General features: G+C 37.7%; 1 protein-coding gene across 2 annotated transcripts in view; it reads right to left on the bottom strand.

The window, feature by feature from the left end:
- Positions 1-4,983: 4,983 nt before the first annotated feature.
- LOC108248745 (lysine-specific demethylase 4A) overlaps positions 4,984-19,545 on the bottom strand; it is a 55,976-nt gene continuing 41,414 nt past the window's right edge. For both annotated transcript variants that reach the window (XM_037974013.1, XM_037974014.1), the window contains exons 16-22: positions 18,166-18,221; positions 15,633-15,741; positions 11,855-12,043; positions 11,496-11,666; positions 8,789-8,908; positions 5,848-5,940; positions 4,984-5,771 (exon numbers count right to left, since the gene is read on the bottom strand). In XM_037974013.1, coding sequence (XP_037829941.1) covers positions 5,631-5,771; positions 5,848-5,940; positions 8,789-8,908; positions 11,496-11,666; positions 11,855-12,043; positions 15,633-15,741; positions 18,166-18,221 — 879 coding nt within the window. In that variant the 3' untranslated portion in view covers positions 4,984-5,630. The remainder of the gene's footprint in view (positions 5,772-5,847; positions 5,941-8,788; positions 8,909-11,495; positions 11,667-11,854; positions 12,044-15,632; positions 15,742-18,165; positions 18,222-19,545) is intronic.

The raw sequence follows: 19,545 nt of genomic DNA, 5'->3' as shown, positions 1-19,545 counted from the left end.
AGTTGCTTATGGCTAAATTAGGGTTAGAGTGCGGGTTTTTGTCTCTTTCTTACTGTTTATTCATTGTCACATGCTGTTTTTATTTTGTTTTTTAATTATGTAAAGCACCTTGAAATGCCTTGCTGCTGAAATGTGCTATACAAATAAAATATAAGTCCATATAATCCATATAAGTCATTGGGTTCTACAGACATCTTTAATTTGTTATAAATAAGTTAGCAAATAAAAACATAGATTTATTTAAAAGTAGTGCAAAAACCCATATCTGTTACTTTGGTCTCTTTAAGAGATACTCTCCTTCAAAAAAATAAATTAAACACTAAGGAACTGGACTTCTATGTAGAAGTCAGGTCATTCCATAATTATAATTTATAATTTCTGCCGAATGTTGTACAATATTCACTCTAACTCACACCTAGGGACAATTTAAGAGTCACCAATGAACCTAACATGAATATTTTTGGTCTGTGGGAGGAAACCGGAGTACCTGAAGTAAACCTGTTTGTGATAATTGTACAATATTCGGCAGAAATTATGGAATCACCACTCTTGGAGGATGTTCTTTCAGTTGTTTAATTTTGTATAAACAACAAATCACAGACATGCCACAAAACTATCATTTTTAAAAATCCCAACCTTCTGGCACTAAAAATAAAAAATAAATAAATGTATTTGTTGTAGTCAGTTACGTTTTTTTTTTTTTTTTGTATACATCAATTCGGAGGAAAAGATTATATACATGAGAAAAACACTGCTCCATTAGTTCATTCATTCACCTTTATTTAACCAGATTTAAAAAAAAAACAAAAAACCATTGATCAAGATCTCTTTTACAAGAGTGACCTGACCAAGAGATCAGTAGCACTGAAATGAAGTTAAAAATGTTATTTGACTCAAAAAATTCCTTTAGTTGATCAAAGACAAGCCCTTCAAACATCCATCCATCCATTTTCTTTACCCGATTCTCCTTTCTGGGTTGCAGGGAGCTGGTGTGTCTCCAGCAGTCAATGTGCGAGAGACAGGGGACACCCTGGACAGGTTGTAAGTCCATCACAGGGACACAGAAACGATCAACCATTCACACTCTCATTCACACCTAGGGACAATTTAGACCAGTTAGTCTAACTTGAATTGTTTTTGGTTTGTGGGAGGAAACTTACATGTGCACACAGGGAGAACGTGCAAACTCCATCCAGAAAGGGTGAGGCCTAGAGGCGATCCTGTGACCTTCTTGCTGGGGTTATCACCCGCCGAGAATATTTTCTATCCACTGCGCTGCCGTGCTGACATTCAAACAATTCAGCTAAAATACATAATTTAGAAATGAGTCTATAGTTTTCATTTGTGGGTTCCCCCCTTTTAACAGAGGAAGAACTTAAGCTGATTTCTAGACCTTAAGGATTTTGTTGTTGGTAAGACTGAGATCAAAGGTATAAGGGAGAGGCTCAGCAATAAAAAAACAACCAGATTTAGAAAAAAGGGTTTAATTTTATTAGGTCCAACTGCTTTACCTGTGTCTAGAGCACTCTTCACCTCAGATTTAGACCCAGACAAACTCAAAAAGGCAGGTGATCTGCCTACTCACTGCCTTTGGAGTCAAAGGTGCATTAACACCAGCTAAATCAGCATTTGTCAGCTCAGGATAGAACAATTCAAACAGGGACACAGCAGAAAGAAAGTGTTCATCAAAGCAATTGAGTACAGATGTTCTATCAATTACAGAACTGGGCAATTCATTTGTCATTATGTGGTTAAAAGATGATTTTATGATTTACCAAATTTTTAAGGTTGTTTAAATTTTTCAAAGATTCAGACAAGTAATAATTAGACCTAGCATTCGTTATAAAGGATGTGCATTTATTCTGGAGCTGCCAAAAGCTGAGCCAATCTGCCTCTGCTTTAGTTTCCCTGCTCCACTCAAAGGCAGCCAAGTTATGTAGAAAAGACTGCTCAAAAACCACATTTAAAGTCCTTTTTAATTAGGATATCAGGTTTAGACTTACAAAGTTTGGTATCCCTTATGGCTATCACTCAGATCATTTGCAAAGACACCCAAGTCTGTAAGTGGGGGGCATTTGTTAAAATCAAATCAAGTACAGATGATTTTGTTGGATTTTAAGCAGCTAAATTCACATGAAGATGGGGGGAGTTTAATCTGCATGTGAATTTCACTTACATAACGCCTCATGCAGTTTAAAAGCTTGAGCTCCACACTCTCCAGCTAGGAATTGAAAAAGCTTCTAGGATGAGAAGCAAAAAGTCTTCAGCTACAGAACAGAAGTCCAGTTGTTTTGTTTTTAAACATTTCTTTGGATTTGACTGAATTCTAGCTGTTTTTGCATCCGCTAAGGGTGATTACCTGTAGCGGACATCTCGGATCATGTTGACTTGAAAAGGTAGTTAGTTGGAAAGGTAGATCCAGTGATTACTGTCTGAGAGTTTCAATAAAAACCCATCACAAACACTCACCTTTAGTGGCAGCAGGATACAATAAATAACATTAATGCAAATATCTTTAGTGAATCAAACAACCTAAAATGTTTAAATAATAACCTAAAATTACTTTTTCTCTTCAGGAGGCAAACACAATAACATAACTACACTCAAGTCAACTGGAAACATTTTACATTAGACCACATGACTTTCACATTTCACAGACTTCTGTGAAGAAACACTAAACGTGTTTTACAAAACAGAATATAAAATCCCATGTTTCTCTGCAGTTCTGTTCATCTAATTATAAAATCCAGTCTGATGAAAGCAGTGTGTATGAACTGGACACAACTAACTAAACTAGTTTTCCTGTGGTTAACAGCACATGAACACACTGACAGGTAATGAGATACCTTATTCTAATAACTGGAATGGAATTACCATGCTGCACCAAGAGAGAAAATCACAGATATTTTAGGGGAGCAATACATAATACAGCACAGAACATACAAGATAAAATCTATGAACAAACTGGGTAAGTACTAGATAAGTACAAGGTACATACCTGGCTGTAAAAAGTATTGCTACGTGTTCTCAAAATGTAAAAGTAATCATCAAAACAGTTTAACAACTGTAGCATAAATCAAATCAAATGTTCACACAATTTGATAAAATCTGGTGAAAGCGACATGCTGTAGAAAAAGACAACCTCAGCAGAATTACTGCAGGCATTGATTTTGTAAAGCACTTTATTGAAGATCAAAGTAACATGTAAATAACTGACTCAAGTCTGCTGAATGAAATAGAAAAGTGACACTGCTGCTGTAAAATGTGTAACTCCTGTTGGATCCAAGCATATGAGCTGCTGAAGCTGAGACACTAAGAGAGTATTTCAACAAAAAACTAAAAAAAAACCTTTATTTTTATACCGCGTAAGACAGGTTTGGAGTGCTTAAACATCAAACTTCAGTTTAATTTAAAAAAGCTAATAAATGAAGCATCCACTGCTGCTAATGTCACAATTTGATCTTAAAATCACTTAAACCTTGTTAATGATTTTGTATAAAAAAAAAGAATCCCTGTGGTTGTTACAAATATTTACACAATTTTAAAATGCTACATTCTATAGAAAGCACTCTACCAGAAACAAACAAACAAAAAAAAAAAATTCAGAAAGTATTGATTGGTACAGATACTAAGATAGTGAAGTTTGATCATAGAAAAATTGTTTTTTATAAAAAGCTGCCAGTTCTGATGAATACTTAAGAAACTTCAATATTTAAATGTTTCTGTAAAGTTTTAAAACAAACGTTTGTTATTGGTTATGACTAGTTTAATTTTAATGATGCAATATTGTTTTATATGTGTTTAATGCTGGTTGGAGGAGCAACAGATTAAGAAAGTACCACTCCAGATTTAGCATCATGTTGGATCCAAATTAAACTAAAGAAACAGTCTGAAATTCATTCGACCTGTTAGCATCATTCATTAATCAATATATATGTGGCACAGAGACAAAATGGATTTAACAAAACTTACATTCATTTTAATCTCCACAGCACTATTAGAAAGTGGTTTTGTGCTGCAACCTTTAGATTCTGCCAAAATTCATGACACTGCAATCTGTGTGAAAGCAGCACACCAATCAGTTTAGTTGTTTAAAGGGGAAATGAAAAGTGTTTTAAAGCTAACATAAATCAAAACAAACTATTAAAAGGTGCTTGATATCAGTCTTGCATTTAACAAAATCCACACTAATTTTAAATAATAAAAGACTGAAAAAAATTACTAGTCTCTTCTATATTTTCTGTGATCACTCGGAAATGTGACGTATCCTGAGTCAAACAGGAACGCCACCAAGGAAATGAATAGCAAATATGGATAGTATGGAAGTGAAATATTTCAGTGCGTTGCAATAAATTGTGCAAACTGACCCAAAACTCCAACAGCTGTGTCATTCTTCAGCTTCTCAAAGGACAAGAAAGTCTGATGGATGTGGTTAGTTTGGTTTCTGGTAAAAATTACAACCTAAAGTCTGGTGACTGACTGTGGAGTTAACGTTTTGAAGAGGAGCACCTGAAATACAAACCTTCAATAGAAAAAACTGTCGTTGTCCTGAGCTGCCTTTTGGTGTTTTGAACCGCCACTTGTCACTGTCTGGATGAAAAACTCCTTGAAGACTGTGTGACATCATTGTAAAGCTCAAGGGTTCCCCTTGTGAAATGTGGGGCTTGAGTTCCCGACAGCGTCACTCCAGATCAAAAACAAAGAACGTGTTTTCAAACAGTCCTCTTCTTAACAAAAGTTAATTCTTCTTCTGCTTCCATTTTCACTAATAAACACTGTGACAGTAACCTCCTCAGTGTCCTACAGCGATCTGCCACAGTTGGCCCCGCCTCCTTCTACGTCACCAACCATGGCGGTAACTCCGCCCACACAATCACCCCACTTTGGGATTTTACACTAAAAACCTAAAAACAAGCCATTAATGTTTTAAATAAGAGAAATGCACCACCGGAGTGTTTAACTAAAAGAAAACATGAAAACTCATTATTTTTATATTTTATTTAATTTCCCCTTTAAACTTGATGTGTTTCAGTCTGTTCAGAGGGTCAGAGGTTAGGATTAGGGGCTGGAAGCATGAAAGGAAGCTTCTGTTGTTTCTCATGGAATTATGACCTAAATGCTAATGCTTTTAATACTGTAAGTAACCTTACATCATCACCAAAAATAACAATAAAAATAATCAAGTTAGAGAGTTAGGGAACAGAAAATATCAGCATCAGCAGATATTTAAACTTAGATCAGATTGAAATCAAAAAAGAAAAAAAGAAAAAATCTGAATTGGTGCAGCTCTCAGGAAAAACAAACAAACAAAAAAGCTATTCCGATCAAGTGGATCAAAGGTTGTCTAAAATGTTTAAGTAGGGACCATCTGTTTCAATTCCAGAAGATAAAAAGATTATAGAAAATTAAATACAACAAGGCTATTTTTGAACTGACACTTAAAAACAGAGTTATTTTTTGATCTACTGAGTGAAAACGGTGTCATTTATTTATCTACCTGGCAAAACCGGGGTCATGGGTTCTTTTGGACCTGACAGACAGATGGATGTGTGAAGAAGGGTCCTTCAGGGAATCATGTGGAGCTACGCTCAGTTAGGGTGTAGTCAATCAGTGGTGCTGGGGGGTGGTCTTTACTCCATGATGGCTCGGTAAATCACAGGCTCGATGTAGTCCCCCCTGTAACGTGAGTTAATAACTCTCTGTCTCTTAGACTCCTGGATGATCTCATTTTCTTCAAAGATTCCATCAAACCTCATGTCTGATGCTTTGGACTGCAGACACAACAAGAGGGTTATTTATTAGAAACAGAACACTGAGGACAGAAGAAGAAATCAGAGCTGCACGCACCAGTCTGGACTTGACTCTCTTGGGGAGTTCTTCATCCAGAGTGTAGACATCATCTCTCTTTGCAGTTAGTTGGGACCCATCCTCAAATTCCACCTACATTTTACAAAGGTATGAAAATACATAAAAAACAAAAAACTAAACTGAGCAGTTTTATCTCTAATTATTTATAATGTGTCATTTTAAAATATTTTATGTTAAATTATGAAAAACTGCAGTTAATAAGTTTTTAAATCACTTTTTTATGATTATTGCTAGACTACCAAACAAATCTGGTAACGTATGAATGAAACATTATTTGCACCTACATCACGGTTCTATACAACCGCATGTCCACGCCCCTAAATGGAAAGATAAATTTAAAATTGCTGCCACTGCTAGTTGTGGGATTGAGCATATAACAAGTAAATATCATCATAAACTAGAGAATTTCAGCAGATATGGTCAAGGGTGCATTTTAACTGCCTGACAAGCCACCAAACATGACCTTTCTTCCCTAAAGCAAACAGGAAAAGGGGACTTCTTTTCTTCCTTTCCGGTATCAGGTCCAGACCAGATCTTCATTATTCACCATTCGCAATAGATGCAATTTTCCACTCTGTAAATAAATTTATAATCTAAATAGAGTTCTCAGCATAGCGTTTTTATGTGTAGTTTTTATAATCCCTTCAAAGTCAAGAATTCACAACTTGAAAAGCTTATGAGACTGATAATTTAATGGATAATAAATGGTAAATGGCCTGCACTTGTATAGCGCTTTATCTAGTCCAAGGATCTCAAAGTGCTTCACACTACATTCAGTCATTCGCCCATTCACACACTGATGGTGGTAAGCTACATTGTAGCCACAGCCCTGGGGCGGACTGACAGAAGTGAAGCTGTAATCACACCGGCGCCACCAAACCCTCTGACTATCACCAGTAGGCAAGGCAAGTGTCTTGCCCAAGCACACAACAGCTGAGACGGACGGAGCGGGGGCTCAAACCGGCAACCCTCTGGTTACAGGACGAACCCTTACCTCCTGAACCTCTGCCGTCAAGAGGTAATTTTATAATTCCCGGTAAATGGGTGGTTCCCCAAAGGAGTGCAAATTAATTCATGAATTATTAGAAATTTCATGAACTGATTAAGTAATTTGTTATAAGCTTGCCTCTAGCGTATGATATTCATATTTCCCACTGTTTTGAAAGTCCTTGCTATAGCTGAAAGAATGAACTGCGATCAAACTCCAAAGCAGCACAGGTCATTAAAGTTTTTCTACTTGCTGCTTTGTGGTTTCTCTCAACACGTTTTGTTGTTGAACAAGTTCAGCACTGTAGGATGGTCTGCACTGAAATGACTATTTATTCTCTCTAAATGTTTAAAATATAATGTGTGGACATGTTTTTTTTGTAACTGCATGATAAATTATGAGGCTTTCTATTTCATTTAAGAGCTTGTTTGAGAAAAAAAAAACAACTTTCCTTCAGACCTCTGCTCACCGCAGGGGAGATACCCTCCTGGAAACAAGTAACTAGGTAACTTACTCAAAGTGTATTTTTAATGACTTCCTCTTTACTTTTACTTGAGTAGATATTCATTAAAGTAAGTTTACTTGTAATTGAGTAAAATTTCAACAGAGTAACTTTTTTATTTTGGGCAGCACAGCAAAAAGGTCACAGGTTCGCTTCCTGGCCTTTGTGTGGAGTTCACATGTTTATGTTTATTGAGATCCTCATTAGCATCAGCAGCATGATGCATCAGCTATTCTTCCTGGGGTCATTTTACATAAAAAAGGACAGATTACATTTACAAGAAATCATATTACAGATGTCTTAAATTTAATAATAAATTATAATATTAAATTTAAATTAATAATAAATTATGAAGTATTAAAATAACACATTTCATCACTTTTAAAGAAAGAAAAGCCTTTAGTTGTTCTTTATATTCTTCCCGTAACTCTGAAAGGAAAAAGCACCTAAAGAAAATGGATGGATGGACATTATTTTAGTACTCTTTCCACCTCTGCCCACAGTGCAGCTCATAATATGCAATGTCAGCACATTTGTGAGAGGAAAAAAGAAAGTTTTGAGGACAAACTTTACTGAGTGAAGCAAATTTTAAAAGTTAAGTTTTTTTTCTGTTAAGGGTGCAAAGAAAAACACGATAGATATTAATCAATGCTGCAAATTCACCTATCCATCCATCTAAATTTTTTGGGAACCTCTCATTGTGTGAGAAGTGAGGTACACTCTGGACAAGTCTTCAGTCCATCACAGAGACAAACGAGACAGATAACTACTCAGGCTCTCACTCACACCTAGGGACAATTTAGAGGAAACCTTAGTACCAGGAAAAAACCCATACTAACAGGGAGAACATGTAAACTCCACACAAAGGCTGACGGTGACCCTGCAACCTTCTCACTGTGAGATGACAGCTCTAACCACTGCTCTGCTGTAGGGCTGCACAATATAATCAGAAATTAGTTGTGACCACAATATCATAAAGGACAGCAGGGTTTACCCCAGAAAAGAGGCTAAGCCCGGTGGTAGGTGGCCATTCACCAGCCGTTTGCTGGACGACCATAATTTAGTAAAAAAAAAGATTAAAGTTGACAGGAAAGTTAAAAATATGGCTACTTATTATGTGATATTGTCAGATATTTGTGCCAAATATTTACACAAATACAGTTTTACAAAAAGGCAATTTTAAAATACTTTTTAAAACAAAAATATAATTAAAATAAATACAAATTGTTTGCACCTAATTTGAATCCTAATTTAAGTCACATTAACAAACAAATTTAACATATAGGCCCTTGGCCTCTAGAGGCTGTGTAGTCTGGAATTGAACCCGGGACCTCTCGCATGTTACGACATACATGAACAGGTATAAATAGGAAAAAGGGGATACAACCAGACAAAACTCGATCAAAACAAATGAAAAAAAAAAAACTTACCAGATACATTTGAATAACATGAACTGCAACAAATTTGGCCCCATACACTAGCCCGTCTGTCCATCGCACCTGAACCTCTTCACCCTGGGGAGGGGGTCCAAGCTGAGCACAGTCTCGACTCTAACCAACAAAACACACATTTTCTGTAAAACTTTCAAAAGGACACAATCCATGCATTCTGATATCATGACTCACCAGAAATACTAGGGGTATATTGAGACATGAGTAGTGCGTCATGTTTTATCATCAATGTTTAATCTCAAAATATTTAATAACTATTATTAAACACTCACACACACTACTGAATTAGCAACAAATAAACATTTAATGTTTTAAAAACTTTGAATGGAACCTCAACAACCAAGCTCCAGCTTATATTAAAGATCTTATTGTTCCATATTTTCCTAACTCTCAAACTGCAGGTTTACTTGTGATTCCTAGAATTTCTAAAAATAGAACAGGAGGCAGAGCTTTCAGTTCTCAGGCTCCTCTCTTGTGGAACAAACTTCCAGTTTCTGTGAATGAGGCTGACACCCTGTCTACTTTTAAAACTAGACTTAAAAGTCCTTTTTGATAAATCCTATAGTTAGGTTTGGCTTGGGTTTCCTGAGCTATCCCTTAGTTATGATGCTATAGGCTTAGACTGCTGGAGGACAAATTGACCACATTTCCTCACTCTGCTGCTGTTTTACTTGCTCTACTGTAATAATTTCTATCACTAACATGTTTTTCCTTGTCTTTCTTCCAATAGAAACTACACCTGGACCAGTCATTCTGTGTCTGTCTGTCTGTGTCTCTTTCCTGTCCTCTAACCCCAACCATCCAAGGCAGATGGCAGCACAGCCTGAGCCTGGTTCTGCTGGAGGTTTCTTCCTATTAAAAAAAGGGAAGATTTTCCTTTCCACTGTTGCTTTTGTGCTGCACAGAATGGGAGACTATGACAAAGTGAAGATTCAACACAATCTGCTGGCTTCCTTAGATAACTTTTATTAATTGACTCTTTATAATGTATATGAATGTTTCTGTACAGTGCCCTGAGATGACTTTTGTTGTGACTCAGTGCTATATAAATAAACTGAATTGAACTGAATATAATTTACAATTTTCATGGGTTTTGCTTTTGTTCAGAAACCAAATATTAAGATTTTTTGTTTTTTCCTTTTCATTGTACTTCTGTAACGGGAACAACACAGATGAGAGAAACAAACTGAAATATGGATTCCATCACGCTAGTATTGGTCCAGTACCAATTGTGGTATCAATTATATGGATATTTGACTCGATCCACACACCACTAGTCATCACTGCTTTCAAAAGACTAATTTCACAGGACTAACCACAGCTTCTAATGTTCCTCCTGAGCTGAAAATTCAAGTTCCCTTATTACTTCATCCATCCATTCATCTTTTTTTACTCGCTTCTCCATTCCGGGTCGCGGGGAGCTGGTGCCTATTCCCAGCAGTCACTGTGCGAGAGGCAGGGGACACCCTGGACAGGTTGCAAGTCCATCGCAGGGCCACATATAGACAAACGAGACAAACAACCATTGACGCTCTCACTCACACCTAGGGACAATTTTAGAGTCATCAATTAACCTAACATGCATGTTTTTGGTCTGTGGGAGGAAACCAGAGTACCCGGAGTAAACCCACGTGTGCACAGGGAGAACATGCAAACTCCACCCAGAAAGGCCCCAGGTCAGGAAGCGATCCTGCAACCTTCTTGCTGGAAGGCAACAGCTCTAACCACTACGCCACTGTAAATATTGCTTCTTGCATTTCTTCAGTTAGACTGAAGGATCATCTTTATTCATGTTACTTGTGAGCAATATGAGCCTAATTCTGTATCAATGTAATGCTCTGTGGCTGTGCTCCTAGCTGTAATGATGCCAACACACTACTAACAGGTGATGACCACTTGCAGAGATCAGAAAAAGTTTCACATGGAGAAAGAGCTCTGTTTGTTGTCAAAAACAAAGTTGTGCTGGCATCACAGAGATTTTCTACACTGATCTTAATTTTTTCCATGTAATTTTTATCTAAACATGTCAGAGTCGTGTCACATGACTGACGGTGCAGCTCCAGAGTTAATGTGGGCAAGAGAGGAGAGGAAAAGAGACAAGCGACTGAATTATCTTCTTATATCTGGCTTGATTAATGAATCAGTGCTGTTTTGTTTAACTCTGTATTTGTTTTGATTTGTTTGTTTGGCACTGCCGTGTGGTAAGTTAGTGAATCTTTTACTGCCCAACTGTACAAAAAAAATTGCAGCAGGCACTTGGGCACCTTTAATTTCCAGGTCTGTCTCTTGTGTTGCAGCACTGCACATAAATGCCTTAACCTTTAACTGTCTGTCTAATGTTGACACGAAACCAAATAATTTAACTGTGTCAACTTTGCCATGGTTTTATCTTAACGTGAACCATAATCAAAATAAAAACTATAAAATATTTGACAAGACTGGCACTTTATCAATAAGAATAAAACATTTGCTGTATGTAGTAATTGTACACATCATTGCACTGTTCCAATGCATACAATGTATGGGCTGAGTTTAGATTGACTTGTCGTTTGGAGTCGATTTAAACCAGAGTCCAGACTTCGAGAATTTCTGATATAGAGACTACACCTAAATTTTAATGTTCCTTCCAAGGGTTTATGTTTAAAGTGAATGAGGTTAAAAAAAAAGCGGGAGAAGTCAAACCTACCACAATGTCTTCTGGGAAGAGGTTATCACTGAAAGAACCATCATCAAAATTGACTTCATAAAAGGTCTCTTTGGACAACTGCACCACATCACACTGATAGTAACGGCCATTTTTGTGCTTGCAGATGACTTTTTGTCCCACAGTTAGCTCATTCATGGCTGCTTTACTGCGCTGTGAGAGAGAGAGAGAGAAAAAAAAAGAGATTACAATACTAATGTTTCTTGTGAACTGCTTCAAGATTCTGACATGCAAAAAAATTCCTTGATGTGAAATTAAAAAATTTGAATTTTACCTAATTTCAGAAAAAATGTTAGTCAAAGCATTTTGAGTTTAAGAAAATATGCTAAAGAGTGTCTCACCTCGATCTGAGCGGGACCTTTGTGTCGACAGCAGGTGACATGGACCACAAATGGCCATTCGTCTGGCTGCATCAGAACTCCAGCAGCCTGGGCGCAGGTGGGGTGATACGCAGTGGGACAGCGGCCATGAGAGCACTGCACACAGCAGCCTGATGCCTTTTTCATCCGCTTTTTACAGTAATAACATTTCTGTGACATGAAAACACAGAGTGAAACTGTTGGTCATTGCTAAAATTTAGGGCATCTGTAGATTGGTGGTTAGAGCAGTCGTCCTCCAATGAGAGAGCTGGAGGTTCAATTCCACCAGTATGCTGTCACGTCCCTGGGGAAGACATTGAACCCCTCATTGCCTCAGATGTGTACCCCATCGGTGTATGAATATATTCTAAAGCACTGATTGGACTCCATAGATGAATTATTCAGGTTAGTTTTGTAGAGATGTAGTAAAGTGCTGTATGAATGTGTGTGTGTGTGGATGGGTAAATAAGAGCACACACTATGTTGTAAAGAGCTTTGAGTGGCCTGGTTGGTTAGAAAGGCACTATAGAAGTGCAGTCCATTTACCATTTAAAATCAAAGAAAATGTGGCTTTACCAGGACTTCTGATGAAGTATTTCACTGAAATATACAGAAAACATGTTCTAAAATATCTAGAAAATATGCTAATACAGAAAAATGTCAGTGTAATAAGTACATAGGTGCACCTGTGAAAAGGACTTTAGTTTCCCTTAAGTTATTTGTTAGACCCCTGTTACACAGGATGATGAACCCACAACAATCAGAACGTTAGTGGATCACATCAGATTTAGAAAACCTCCTTTAGTGTAATGGCAATCATAATGCCACTACACTTTTAGTGCTCAAAAAGACATTTCCTCCTATTTTCTTCATTCCCAAGACAGTCTCCTGCTTCTTCACCAAGCTCTACATGTCAGGAAACATTCCCACAGAAGTACCAACACACACCTATCCCACACCAAAATATGCCAGTGTGTGCAGGCCAAATGTGCTATGCCACTATGTTCCCTGATTTGCACCCCTGCTCTGTGTCATTTTATTAGTCTGCCTACTCAACCCTTCCTCTTCTTCAAGAGTTGATTAGCTGGCAAGGCTGTAAAACAAACAAGCTCCACCAACTAGTCAAGGAGCCTGAAGGCTGGAGGCAGCTGGGGTTGGCTTGTGGAGACTGCTGTTTTGTTGGTTGCCAGTCCTACGCTCCATCTCTACACTCACTTCCTACTTTGACTATAGATGCCAGCCTAGTGCAATGTCATCTTTGTGAATCTCTTTCAAAGTCTAACTAAATGGGCAAAATTAAAAAATAAACGCAACCATCTCCTTTTTTGTTTGTTTATGTTTTACACTGGCACCTGGTAATGGCAATCCTGTATCAGAGATCTACAGACAATTCCTTTGACTTCATGTTTGGTTTATGCTGTGACATGCACTTTCAACTGTGAGACCTTGTATAGACAGACATGTGCCTTTCCAAATCATGTTCAGTCAACTGAATTTACCACAGGTGGACTCAAATTTTAGTTGTAGAAACTAAAGGATGATAAGTGGAAACAGGATGCACCTGAGACAAAATTTAAGCTTCATGGCAAAGGCTGTGAATACTTGTTTGTGTACGTATGATTTCTTGGATTTTTATTTTTCATAAATTTGCAGAAACATTTAAAAAAAAACTTTCTTCCACATTGTCATTATGGGGTATTGTGTGTAGAATTTAAGAAAAGAAAATGCATTTAATCCATTTTGGAATAAGGCTGTAACATAAAGTGTGGAAAAAGTGAAGTGCTGTGAATACTTTGCACTGCATGCAGCGCCAATTCACAACAAGTCATCTCAGGGTGCGGTGCAAAAACATTCACATACATTATAAAATGCCAATTAGTAAAAAATATCTAAGGAAATCAGCAGATTGCGTTGAATCTGCATTTCATCACAATCTCCCATCCAGGATGAACAGGCTTTTTCCTGTCCTCTCTAAGCCCAGATGGTCACGGCAGATAGCCACCTATCACTGACTGAAAACCTTCCATCTTTTGGACTCCATGTTTAGTGTCCTTTGAACTTTTCCTTGATATATGGACAATAACAAATCCAAAAAAGCTGCCACCATTATGACAAAATACCATAACCTCATTACAGAAGTTTTGTGTAAGATCAAAACATTCCATTAGCTATCATGCTCTATGACTATGTTCCTAAAACATGTCAAAAGAATTCCCCAAAACCCTGCAAAGACCATCCACATTCTGGATGATTTTAAAAAATCTTAGCTGTGTCTAAGGGAGCCTGGGGAGCTTTTCTCACGAAAAGGACATCTTCTCTAACTCAGCATCTCATCACATTTAGTAGTCTGGCATTTAATTGTGGTAAAAACAAAGAAGACAGCTTGGAACTAAGGCTGTGACGAGACACTCGGCTTACGAGAGAAGATGAGATTTAAAAAATACTTCTAAGAAAAAAGGTTTTACCACAAACTGAACCCCCTGGCCTCTCGCCTGTCTTAGCTGAGTTAGCCAAGTTCTCCTCAGTCCCCTCAGACCTTAGAATGGTTCTTCAACTAAAGCTGTGTGACCTTGGAATTCAGGGGGGGTCAAACTAATTTTCTGACCAAAGAACTTTTTTTTTTTTCATTATTTTTTTGGAAAAAAAAAAGTCTTTTTTTATTTCTCATATCTAAATATACAAAATATGAAGTGAGCTTTTCTGCATATCATTTTTATTAGTTAGAAAAAACATCTTACTGAAAATCATTTAAAAAAAATACATTAATTTCTTAGGTTTTCCTTTTTATTGACTTTTTTTTTTGCTGGTTTCTATAATAAAAACATTTTACTACAGGGCACCAAAAAAGTTTTGAAAAATCCTCAAAGAAAATTCAACTACAAACATTTTCCCTTAAATCACAGGAGAAAAAAAGAGATAAAAGAGATTCAGACACTATTTTTGCTAGACTGGCGACCTGTCTAGGGTGAACCCAGCCCACCTTCCTGCCCAATGACTGCTGGAGATAGCAGTCATTGGGCAAAGATGGATGGATGGATGTTGTTGTGGTGTGCTCTGACAGGTGCTTATTTGAAAGTTTGAGTTGTGGAAACTCTTAGGACTGGCTGAAAAACAGTGTCAAACTCCTTTGAATGTGATTTGGATTATTTTCATCCCAGATAAGCATTCCTCACTGATGAACACAGAGATAAATAAACCGCTTCCATGCAGAGGGAAGGGGGGTACTCTTAGGGAATGGCAGTCAGATTTTGTCACCACCTGGAGGTTTTATCAACTCTTCTCCTCTGAACTTGGATGGAGTAACCACAGGTTCAAACTTTTTTTTCTCAGCTTCAACACTCAACAAGTTATTGTATGAGCTCACATTTAGTCTGTTCTGTTTTAAATAACAGTAACAGAGACTTCCTCTCAGCATTCAGCTGCAGAGGCTGCAGGAGGGAAGGGGAAGCTGCTCTCACAGCTTGAGTGATGTGCTGCTTGATCCTAGAGCCTGACATTTCTGTCTGAACTGCTGCCCCACAAACAATTTAAGGTGGAGGAGACCTCTTCAGTAATAACGTCATCAGAAGAAATCATGACACAAGGTTGTTCTTTTTTGAGAGCCTTTAACTCAACAAAACTTTTTGTAATGTTTTGACCTCACCACACACCTATTTAAAACTCATTCTTGTCACCTCAAAGTCATGTTTTTCTTTCACTGGTGACTTCCAGACCATTTGTTGCCATTTGCTTTCCCCTTGATGGTGTTGAGTAAACTCACCAATTTAAATCTCTGCAGAGGGATTCCACTTAAATCCACAGGATTCCTTTCAGTGACATTAACAAATCGAGCTTCCAGCACAGCCACAGCACACAGCACATGGACCCACCTGCAACACACATTCTCACTGTTCAAAAATAACCAACATTTCAATATTCTCCAAGGACAGAACAGGTCGTGGACATAAAGCTAGTCATTACAATGTCATAAAGACCAGTCAAAAGAAAAAATTTCACAAAGAAAGAAACAAAATCCACACAATTGCTGCTCACACCGATGCTTAATGTGTCCCTAAATTTAAAAAAAATGTAAACAACTGCAAAACAGCCAAAGTGTATTTGTTTACCTACAGAAATAGCTGAAGTGTGTTTGATTACCTAATGAAAAAGCAGAAGTGACTGAAAATAGATCAACAATGGTGAAAACCCACATTTCAGAAGTGGACATACAGTCATGGTCAAAAGTGTTGGCACCACTAAAATCTTTACAGGAAATAAAGTTTTTCTCCTAGAAAATAATAGCAATTACACTTTTGGGGATACACATTTTTTTTTAAAAAAAGCCTAAATGTATATAATTTCACACAAAACTGCAAAAATGGGCAGGACAAAATTATTGGCACTCTCAACATAATAATTGTTTGTGCACCCTTTGGGAAATAAAAATGAAATCAATTGCTTCCTATACCCATGAACAAGATTCTTAAACCTCTCAACTAAAATTTTGGAACACTCTATTTTGAAAACTGCTCTAGGCCTCTCATATTTGAAGGGTGCCTTCTGTCAACAGCAATTTTAAGATCTTTCCACAGGTAATCAATGGGATTTAGATCTGGACTCATTGCTGGCCACTTCAGAACTCTCCAGCGCTTTGTTTCCACCCATTTCTGGGTGCTTTTAGAAATAGGTTTGGGATCATTGTCCTGCTGGAAGAACCATGACCTAAAACAATCCCAGCTTTCTGACACTTTGGTAATCTTCAGATTTCATGATGTCTTACACACAGTCCAGGCACCCATTGCCTGAGGCAGCAAAACAACCCCAAAACATCTTTGAGCCTCCACCATATTTGACTATAGTTACCATGTTCTTTTCTTTGAAGGTCTAATTCCGTTTTCGGTAAACAGTTGAATGATATGATTTACCAAAAAGCTATATCTTGGTCTGATCTGTCCAAAAGATGTTTTTCCAGAAGGATTTTGGCTAACTCACATATATTTTAACAAACTGAAGCCTAGCTTTTTTTAATGTCTCCGCATCAGTAGTGGGGTCCTCCTAGGTCTCCTGCCATAGCATTTCATTTCATTCAAATGCTGAGAGACAGCTTACACTGACACAAATGCACCCTGAGTCTGCAGGACAGATTGAATTTCTTTGGAACTTGACTGGCACTGCTTATCCACTATCAGGACTATCCTGCGTTGCTACCTTACATGGAATTTTCTCTTCCATCCACGTCCAGGGACATTAGCTATAGTGTCATGGGTTTTAAACTTCTTGAATATGTTTAGCACTGTGGACAAAGGAGAATCGAGATCTCTGGAAATGGACTTGTAACCTTGAGGTTGTTGATTTTTTTTTGTTTCCGCAACTTTTGTTCTCAAGTCCTCAGACAGTTCACTTATCCTCTTTCTGTTCTCCATGCTTAGTGTGGCACACAGACACACAATGCAAAAATTGAGTCAACTTATCCCCTTTTTATCTGGTTTCAGGTGTGATTTTTATATTGCTCACACCTATTAGTTGCCACAGGTGAGTTTAACTGAGCATAACATGCTTGAAACAAAGTTATTTACCTACAATTTTGAAAAAGTTGCCAATAATTTTGTTTGGCCCATTTTTGGAGTTCTGCCTTTTTTCCCCTTTGTTTTTTGTGTTGTTTCAATGCACACAATGAAAATAAACATGTATAAAAAAACGTGTAATTGCAATAATTTTCTGGGAGAAATGCTGTTATCCGCTGGAGATTTCAGGATTTAGACCGCCTTCAGCTGGGGGACAGACGGCATAAACATTGCAGGGTAAGCTAACGCTGTTGTTTATATTCCTACCTTCGCTCTTTATGCTTGCATCTGGTCACACCTACGACCAATGAGTGAACAGGAGCTAAGCTTGCGCCACCCACCAAAGCAGGACCGACCCGGCTGGCCCTACTCTGAAGCAGGAACCAAAAAAATCAAGGCTGGCCTCGAAAAAATGCTGGTGGAAACGCGCACAAAGCAAGCCGAGTAGAGTGGAGCCGGGACCTTTAGAGCACGTGTAAAAGGGGCATTAGTGGAGGGCGAAATGGGCATATGGTTGGTCTACTGAACATTAAAAACATTTTTAGCAGTGATTCTTAGGATTTGTCAGGAGTACAGATAATCACTAGCCAATAACAGATCAAGAAATATTCCACTGTGTAACTGTACTTCAAGTTTATACTCATTTTCTTAATATAGGTTTTAGAAATTGGCATAATTTAGATCTGTACAAAATTTGACTGGGATAAAAAGAAGTCAGTGTAACTGACACCTAAGCTTACTGGAACTTACTTGTCATTGGTGGTTTTCTGCAATGCTCCACCCCTCAGCAAACACAGGCAGCAGTTCTATAATAAAAACATTAAGTAGAAAAACAACAAAAAGCAAACCATCACATTTGGAAGCTGTTTACATTTGTTGTTTGGAATTTGTTTCAGGCAATCCAACTGCAAGTGGTCAGCACTGATCGGAAACGTTCACACCTGGCAGTGAATGTGTTCCCCAAAAAAGTTTTTGGGTTTGGATGTCAGTTACCTGCTCTGTATGCACATATACACACGGCCATGTTATTAAGAAGGATTATCAATTGAGAAGGATAAACAGTTCAATAAAACTTAGCTGAAAAACAAAACAAAACCAAACAAACTACAAAAAGGATGGATTTTCAGAATATTCCCAAGGATGACTATTTCATTATTTTTAATCAACTGCAGGTGAATGTATGTGGATAAAAGGAGTCCAAACCAAGCTGCCTCTATGTGGAAAAGTAATCTCCCATTAAACATGTTTTGGAGATGTCCCTCCATAAAGAGGTTCTGGTCTGAAATTTTTGTTATGTTGAGTAATGTAACTGAAGAGGATATCGCTCCTAATGTTTTAACTGCCTTGTTTGAGGTGTGGCCCACTCCACTTACTCTCCCTTCTGCTAAAAAGGACTTAATCACATTCACAACTATGTTGGCCAGGAGGTTAATACTGTTGAATTGGAAATCTGCAGCTCCACCTACAGATACAAGATGGATTAGAGAGGTCCTTTGTTTTTGTAAAGTAACTGGACTGATTGATACATACATGCATGCATGCATCCATCAATCAATCAATCTATCTACATATCTGACTTTGGCTGGATCATTTGAAATTACCTGGAATCCCTTTCTGTCTTATGTTAAAGGTAAAGATTGTAAAATCATTCTGAACAGAGCATCACATATTGAATGTCCATGATCTTCAGGCCCACAGGAGCCACTGCATTAAAAACAGGCCTGATTCTGTTATGATTATCACTGCAAGGGCTCAGGAACACTTCAACAAATCACTGTCTGTAAACACAGTTCACCATGCCATCCACAAATGCTGGTTGAAGGTATATCGTGCCAAGAAGAAGTTATATGTGAACACCACCATCTTCTCTAGAGCACAATTGATTTAAAATGGACTGTTCTGTGGTCAGATGAATCCGAATTTGAAATTCTTTTTGGAAACCACAGAAGCCATGCCCTTCATACTAAAGGAGAGGGACCATATTGGCGCACAGTTCTAAAGCCTGCCTCCCTAATGATATGGGAGTGCACTAGTACAGGTGCTGGTCATAAAATTAGAATATCATGAAAAAGTAGATTGATTTCAGTAATTCCATTTAAAAAGTGAAACTTGTATATTATATTCATACAT

This window comes from Kryptolebias marmoratus, linkage group LG24 (assembly GCF_001649575.2).
Source record: "Kryptolebias marmoratus isolate JLee-2015 linkage group LG24, ASM164957v2, whole genome shotgun sequence".
NCBI lineage: Eukaryota > Metazoa > Chordata > Actinopteri > Cyprinodontiformes > Rivulidae > Kryptolebias > Kryptolebias marmoratus.
Note: the sequence above shows the minus strand (reverse complement) of the source record. Positions and strands in the feature narration are given on the sequence as shown.